Consider the following 8,896-nt stretch of genomic DNA (forward strand, 5'->3'; position numbering starts at 1 on the left):
CCAAGAATGGAATACTGCATTGACGGTACAGTTAGAAACTTGTGAAGATTAGAATTGAAGAGCCCATGATACCCAAAGGGGCAAAGAGGTTTGATGAAAGGGAGTGGGAACATGGTGACGGTAGTTTTGAATTATCGAGGGTACTAATTATAGCTTGTCGCTGCGTACTATTGTACTCCGCCCTGTAACGCAGCCAACCATTTAGTGCCCAGCTCTGCGGCTTCTGTTAGCATTAAAATCCTCCCTACATTCTCTGGGGTTCTGGACCTACTGATATGTACTGGACTTGTAAAAGGCTGTCATCCCCCAAGATACAATAAAAAAACAAAAACAAATATAATAACAGAACAAATGAAATTAAAATAATGCAAAAACAAAATAGCAAATTACCACAACTAATTTAGTTTTAAACTTCTCCTAATTATTCTTAACTGGTAAATAATAATTTGCCATTTTTCATTAATTGTTGTCTAAGGGATGCGAAATTATTTTTATTGATTAATTTAAAATTATTAGAGTCCTACAAACTGTCATCATTGTATTATTTTGGGAAGACATCTTTATTTTTGGTTACCAATTTGTTAGTACAGCTTCATAAAAATTATTAACAATAAATATAAGCCATTTATGTACCAAAACTATTGAATAAATACAAATAAACGAGTGGTAATAACGGTAATAATAATTGAGATGATTATCGTGAATTATTTAAATTTATTTCATCATTTACATATACATTATATCTGGTTAGATATCTACCTTGTATAGCAGATAATGGTTGTAGGTGGTGATGCTTGTAGTTAAGTCGTAATTGGTGAAAAGCCAGCTGTCATGTAGCCGATTGTTATATCTCTATTTAAAGCATTTATATCCATGATCCAACGTGAAATCTACCTACAATCTGAAGTCTCGTCTACAAGACTCCAGCCAGAAATTACACACACACCACTTTCCCCCTCAAGTCCATAGAAAGGCGGAGTCATCCTTTTCAGCTATTTCATTGGCTGATCATATTTTGGGGTGGGGACTAACCTAGACTAGGTAGATTCGAACCGAGATCTATATTCAATCGACCTTTCCATGTCTAGATATGGTATGGTTCTATCTCTTAAACGTCAAAGATGTAAATAAATAAATTAGGTGCTATTCTGTTTTAATTGTTGACCTAAGACAAGATAAAATTAAAAAAATCTTGTTATATTTTACACTAGAGTATCCAAGCTATTTATGGAAAGTCATATCTGCACTTGTGAATTTTTTGCTGTACTTTTCGAAAATGGCCACTGGTTATTTTATATTTTTAAACTTTAATATCACTAATAGTAATTTTTATACTTGTATTTCTGAACTACTTTGAAATACTTGTTTTTCCACTACGAAACTGGAGTCAAGTGTTTGAAAAGTAATGTAAAAAGTTCACTATCCAGTTTGCACGTCTTACAGGTTAAAACAAATTTGTTTACCATGATCACTTCATTTTAAGAAATGGTAAGATTAAAATAGGTAATTCTTATTCATAAGTACTTTTAGAAGGGACATTTTAAGCAATGAGTTCTGATTCTAATTTTTTTAGATTGTAAATTAAATATTATTATATTTTATTTAGATATATATCACCAATTCTTAGTTCAATTTAATATATATTTTTCCTATTAGTTATTATAAATAAGGAATTTTAATAGATTAAGATTTCAGTGGCCCATCGTCAATTATGTATTTACAAGCCCACAAAAAAAAAAGATGGCAATCATATATCCTTTTTTGGTTTTTGAGTAGTATTTACATCTTATATTTTCGATTAAGTTCGCTAAAATAGCATACGTTTCATTGTTAAAAATAATTTAATAAATTATAATTTTTGTGGGCTAATATAAAGCTTAGACTGAAAATAAGATAGGTGTTATAAGTTAAAAAAGGATCAAAAATATTCCAAACCAAATTTTAATAATTTGCATGAACCTATATCACACATATTGGAATTTCATAAATTTGCCAATTATTTATCATTACATATGTTCAATCCAAATTAAACATGAAAAAGAATGAAATTTCACGAAGAGACGCCAGAAGCAACGAACAAAAGAATTGATGAAGAAATCCACTGCTCTAAAGAATAATACCAAAGTGGAATTATGTTTAACTGGAGATGTTTGTCGTTATTTACTCAGTTGGTTCGTTGCTAATAAAATTAACCAATTGAGGGGAATCAAGTTATAATAATGTAAGTGACATTAATTAATTAATAATTTTGACTTCGTTCCAAAAATACAAACTATGACAGTTCCCAGATTTGTTGCTTATTTTTCAATCAAAATTGTATTAATTAATTTACGAAATCGTAAGGACGTTATTTTAGATTGTTTAAAATCAAGAAAACATAAAATTTAAACAGTTTAACTGTACAATTACCTTAAACAACATATTATTCAATGTTCAATTGGTTCTCCATATAAGATTGGACTTTGGGATTTATCAAAATAATTCTAAGATTATGCAATACTATGACTTTAAATTACCGTAAATTTTATATTATTAAATTACAAATATCAATCAGTAATAGGCGTGTTGAAAAATTGCTTACTGTGATGTATTAACTGCAGAATACGATTCCAATTTCGAAGAAATTTTTTAGACTGGCAATCTAAAATTGGTAGTCAGGAAGTTCATATTCGTTGCTCTTTTTTAGCATTGGCAAAAATAAACAATAATTTGATAAATAAAAATGTTAATAAACTAATAATTATTTCTAGAATTTTGATACGTACACTATGATTCTTGATAGGTTAAATAACCTTCCTCTGTAAATATTTCACATGTTAGCCCTTTGTAACCTATAACTCTTAAACGGATTCAACAGTATAGTTTTAAGTAATTAAGCAGAAATAAATTCTACGTCTATCAAGTACCAACATTTATGAATTCGGTCAAGTAGTATGTCGTAAACTTTCGTAAACCTACTAGAGATTTTTATTTTTCCCCAAAACTGAGGTATAGTACTACATATGAATTCAAACTTACCATATGCATTTCTGACGGTCCTAAAACCGTTACTAAGCAGTCTCTCTGTTTAACAAATTATAAATATGAGGTCTTTATTTCGGTTTTTCACCGATAAATCCTAAGCAATAGTTAAACCAAGTTAAAGAATATCAAATCATGCGTCAAATAAGTACCATGACGTAAAAATTAGACCAGATCATAAAGTCGTAAACCACTTACCTAGGTTGTTCCTTGGGCTCCTAAGAGGGTCTGTTGTAGTCTATATCCAATCAGAACTAGTGGTTTAATACTATATCACCAGACCGAATACGCGTTCACATTCCAATTAATGCGTTTCGTGTGAAATGTTATTTTTTTGTTATAAATAAAACTTATTTTTAAAATTATTTCCCAATGTGTTGGAAGAACTGGATTTTATGCATCGGGCTGTGATACTTCGAATAGTTGGCCATACACTTTCAGCCAGCTTAACGTTAAAACAAAAAATGGACATTCAGATGGTAAGGGTCAGACAGATGGATTACGAAAAAAAATTCGGGATTCAATTATTGAAAATTCAGAGTGGAGGGTTACTGATAATGTTCTCCTAGTCTCCTCTCTCCTCCACTGATTTTTTTCTCTAACCCAATTCTTCAAACTTCAAATGATCGGATTCCAGAACATTTCCCGTAATCTATCAGTTTTATTATTACCATTTAATGTCCATTTTTTATTTTCTGTCAATCTGATTGACTGTGTAGAACTCCTCCCCTCATTAATTAAAAAAATGCGTTTTGAGTTTGATTAGCAATAAAACACAAACGCATTTTTTTAGTGATAAATGAATCCAAAAATAATTTATTATAAAATAGTGTTTTTTTTCTACGCTATTACTATTCCCATATAAATATTATTGGGTTGTAAAATAAGTTTTACAACTTATTGTATATTTTTTTAATATTTCAATTATATCCACTCCGTGTTTATAACATTTACTTGGTCAATAATGTTTACATATTCTAAAAAAAGGATTAGTTAAGGTGCTTTTATGCATCAGTTTCAACCGATATTCCTTATCTTTATGTGGTATTTTACTACAAAACGCACATAGAGTGAGTTCATTGCGCAAAAATCTGAGAAGTTATGGGAGGACGGGTTTAAAAAAATTTTCTGAAACTTGGCAACATGTAATAGAATGAGTTATATATAATCGATTTAAAATATTTACAAGAATCTGAAGTTTTTATTGAAAACACCAGTAAAAAACGCTACGAACTTTTTTTACAACCCAATATTATGAATATTATAAAACCCTTTTTTAAAAATTTTTAATATTGTTTCTTTTAGAAAATTCTGCCAATGTCATATATTGTATTCGTTCCAATTTTGAATTCTACTGTTGTTGTAAATTATATACAATTTACTCACTGTAAATTCTAGTTTAAAACTATTGCACGTAATGTGTCTCAAAAAGAAATTAAAACAGGGTCATAATTTGACTGCGGTAAAGCACATTTATTTTATTGTTTTCAGGGTCAACTATGAAATGAATTTAAATTTAGAAATAATTCTTTCGACATAAACCAATGCCATATCCACTTTACAAGCGGAATTACTCTTTATGTGTCAAAATAAATGTGACCATTGAGTCCAAGTAAATCTATCGTCGATGAAATTCATTAAAGATTTGTGAAGTATACTGTATTAAACTGATAATGACACTTCCTTTATAACGAAAAAAAAAAAACACGCGAAACTCATAAGCTTCAAGCAAAATTTCTCAGAAATGGATGGTAAGACGAAGAAAATACTAAGAAAAAAAATCGTTACACCAAAGAAAAGGAAAAGTCAGGTGGGACTGACAGATCGAATCCACAATGCCGTACACGAATTGAAAAGGTACGAATCTCCTGAAATCTTGAGAGAAGTTAATAATATAATTACACCCGTTGCTTCTCCTGCTTATCCGTTGAGAAACCGATATCCTAAATCTGGATCAACCCCATTTACCCAGGAGGAAAACTTTAGATCGAAATTATCGTCGTTTGGGGTGAACCGAAGTTCGCCTTTCAACACTTCGTCTTATACTTGGAAGAGCCCACCCCAGGTGCGTAAAATTGTACCTATATACCCGCCCAAAGAAATATCAATGGCGGCATATCTAAAGAATGAAACGAAAAATACAATGAGTCCAAAGGCTGGACATGGGAAATATCAAATGCCTTATCAATCGAAACCCAATCAAGGAATGAACAGGAATGGACCGATTCCTCTACGCAAGCCGGTGACTCAAGCCTTAGGCAGAAACAGAAGAATAACGAACCGAATAGATAAACACCAGAAGGAGAGCGTTGTCAGATATGCAACCATTATGCCAGTTCAAGAACTGATAAACAAACCAGAACGTCCAACTCACAAACGTTCCAAAAATCCGTCAAAAGGTTGTCCCGCCCATTTGCAACGCACGAGACCAACCACTCCTCAGAGGTTTAAAAATAAGCGCCCAGTAAGAAAAAATGCATGTTCGTATTACAAAGGTAATAATGTAGTGTATAATGTTAGTCCGCCCGATGTGGGCTATAAGCACAAGTATGAAATAGTTGAAAAAGTGAAACAAGAAAAGCTGGTGAGAAGTAAAAATAGGACTACTACGAGACCTAAGGCCATCGCTAAGCACACGGACCACGTTGCTACTTTCCGAATGGAGCAAACGCAAGGAGATAATCAATGGAACTCAACCGATATGAAGTCGCCCCGGAAACCCGATTTTCGAAACAGGGGAGTGGGAACTCCTACATCGAGGTCGTCTCAATCAGATAATGTTGAAAGGCTATTGGTTGCAGGATGTTCAGGAGGTCCCGACGTGAGCTACCGGATGTGCAAACAGTGTCCACTGAGGCAGCTAATTGCCAAGATAGACCCCGCTGTTGCGAAGGACAAGAAAAGCTATCCCGTCGTAGCATTCACCTGCTGCCGGAAGGCTCCCAATGTCAAGGATTCCTCAACCTCTCCCTGAAGGTTCTTCTCACCATTCTTTACGGTTGGTTCTATTTATTCAATTTGGCTAACAAGGGTGAAGTGTCAACAATAAAATTATATAAATAGATAATTTTGGTCGTTTAATTTAAACAATAGTGAGTTTTTAAACCTTATATGCGGTGATAACATACACTCAGACATTAGACTTGTATCGCCATTTTCTGATAACACGGTTCATTAAAATGTTTCGCGGCTTCAGTAGTAACAAACATTACACTTCACCACGGATTGTCACTATATCTTGCACCAAGTTATTATTAAGAACTAAGTAATAACTAAGCCATAGATTTTTATGCAAGATCATATCTTTTTAAGCTGTTGATCAAAACGTTTCAGAAATCAGTTAACGCTGATGAAATTAACCAATTTTTATTTTAGCATATTGTAATGAAAAATGTTTATATTTCTATATTTAAACAATTTCAGTTAAAAATATTAAATTAAAAAGACGAAATACAGATTGTAATTAAAATTTCATACTGATTTTATTAGGAAAAAAATTAACATTATAATAATTTAGTAAAAAACAATTCACTTCTAACAATAAGTATGGATTCTTTAATTTCTTGAAATTTCATTTCTTCTTATCCATTTTAAACATTAGGATCCTCTTCAAGTTTTGTTTTTGGCTTACTTTCATTTGGAGTTCAATATTTATTATTATCATCCCAAAAGTAAGTCATTTAGTTCAAAAATTTTATTTTTATTTGACCCATTAACATTAACATTTTATAAAAAATGTAGTGTTACTTCTGCACTATATCATGAGTTTAGTAAACATTCTCTTGCTGCCAGAATTAAGGTTAGATCATATTTGTGTGTAATCAGGCATTATGTTCCAATATTTGTATAACATGGACATAACATCATGGCAAATGTTCATGTGTCAAATGAGGAAGCAAATATTGAATGAACGTAAATACGTGATTTAAAAATGTTAATTTTTTTTATATTTCTAGGAAGAATTGGACGTTGCAATGTTGAAATTTGTACTTATTACTTCAAAAACATAATTTCCACCGAGATCCATTTTAGGTCCAAAGTCAAATGGATTACATATAATTGTTCAACAAAACACACCTCATATTAATACATAGATAAAAGTAATGTTCAAGGAAAATTTTTTGAACATCCATTTACCTTAATTTCTGAAATATCAAATGTTATAACAACTGAACACTCCCGATGTGGACATGATTTTTTGAAAATCTATCTCATTCAAGATCCTACTTATTCTCATTTTATATTGAAGCCTTAAATTAATTTTTATATTTTTTGACAATTCGTTAAAACAAAACACCAGAAGTGATTTGTGAGGCTCTATCGTTCCCTGAGAATTTCAGCACTAAAAAAAAAAATAAATAAATAAATAAACATTGTAATATAAAGATACAACAAATCAAAAATTAATTAATTAACTAATAAATTAAATTAAATGTTTTTTATGTAAAAATGTTCAAAGATAAGATACATAGAAATATTAAGGAATAACAGATCGGTCGATTTTAGTCCATTATATAAATATATATTATTATTAATTTTATTTTTAATTAATTTGAATTTCACACTTAGATCGATGGGAAAATAAACATAATAAATATTATTTTTTCAACGTTAATGAGAATATGTTTGCAACCCAATTGCCAATAATTAGGGTTATTTGTTTGAAACAACTACAGGAGGAAGTCAAGCACATAAATCTGCCCTCGATACACTGAAAGTGTCAACTAACTTCCTGTACCTTTTAAATTGACTCCGATGGTATTCAATTACTGTGATTAATTGAAAATTAATTATTCATAGCTCTCTACAATATTTAAACTCTACTCTAAAAATATTTAACTTCAGTAATTGGCATCCCTTTTTTATTAATGGTGATAATTGCAATGAATAAAAAAAAAATCAATCTTAATTATAAAGAATTCAAAATGTCTGAGTCTATTGTAATAATTAAATAATGTTTGTTTAATTATACTATTTATTGGTGAAATTATATTTTATATTATCATTCGTACTATTACTAAATGTTGTTATGTTTCGCTTTTTATAACTAAAAAAAGAACTATAAACATTTAATTGAATTTTCTCAGTATTTTTTTGCAAATTCTGCGTCAAGTATTTTACCACCTCTTATAGTACTTTCTAATAGCGATTTTATCATTTATAAAAGTAATTTATCTTGTTCATATTGTTTAGATTAAGATTGCCTTAATAATAAAAAATATTTTAGCTAAATTTACCCTAGTTAAAAATGTTTAGGACAGGAACACGGCAACTGAAGATGGCCAACCGTTACGTATTGACTCTAACAAAAATATTACTGTAATTATTCAGCCTAATAATGTGGTTTTTGGGGCTATCTTTTCCACTTTTCGCCTTTATTGGTGTATATAATATAAAAAAATGACTGCTATATTAGACCAGCTTTGTCACTCCAACTACATACTTTTCACCTCGCATCTATTTACTCCAACTATTTTTTTTTTTTCTTGATCTGTAAAACGTCGGTAAATACATTTCACTTCAATAATCAATTAATTCTAAAACCGATTCATAGTTATTTAAATGTTTGCGGTTTCAGCACACTTTCTCAGCCTCCACTGACTCACTACCAGTGATGCGGCGAGTGGAATGCGCTGGGATCTCTTGAGCTCAGCTGTACCCTTCACACGTGGGGGATAGAGTGGGCTCAGGGATCCTCAGGTCGAGTGTAAATGTGACTAGAGATTATATTATTTTATCATTATGTTATTATATTTATTTATTTTTTCAAACACATAGTTTGATTATGTTCATTTTCTTTATCCTTCTGTTTGTATACATTTTAAGAGAGTTTTTTTTTTTTCATTTATTTATTTTTATTTTTATTTAATTTTAT

The 8,896-nt window shown here is 30.6% G+C and overlaps 2 protein-coding genes and 1 long non-coding RNA gene across 7 annotated transcripts in view; 2 read left to right on the plus strand and 1 right to left on the minus strand.

Moving 5' to 3' along the window:
• LOC106678874 (uncharacterized) overlaps positions 1-2,900 on the minus strand; it is a 45,225-nt gene extending 42,325 nt beyond the window's left edge. Inside the window, exon 1 of the long non-coding RNA XR_001342853.2 lies at positions 2,582-2,900. This is a non-coding gene — a long non-coding RNA (uncharacterized lncRNA). The remainder of the gene's footprint in view (positions 1-2,581) is intronic.
• Positions 1-8,896, plus strand: part of LOC106678871 (glutamate receptor ionotropic, kainate 2) — a 676,475-nt gene that overhangs the window by 253,357 nt on the left and 414,222 nt on the right. The gene's annotated exons all lie outside the window — the stretch shown is intronic.
• On the plus strand, positions 1,920-6,088 carry LOC106678873 (uncharacterized). The gene is made up of 2 exons (XM_014417685.2): positions 1,920-2,221; positions 4,513-6,088. Exon 2 carries the CDS (start codon positions 4,766-4,768, stop codon positions 5,993-5,995), a length of 1,230 nt encoding a protein of 409 aa, XP_014273171.1. The 5' UTR covers positions 1,920-2,221; positions 4,513-4,765; the 3' UTR covers positions 5,996-6,088.

This window comes from Halyomorpha halys, unplaced genomic scaffold (assembly GCF_000696795.3).
Source record: "Halyomorpha halys isolate HHAL.00 unplaced genomic scaffold, Hhal_1.1 Scaffold165.1, whole genome shotgun sequence".
Lineage (NCBI taxonomy): Eukaryota > Metazoa > Arthropoda > Insecta > Hemiptera > Pentatomidae > Halyomorpha > Halyomorpha halys.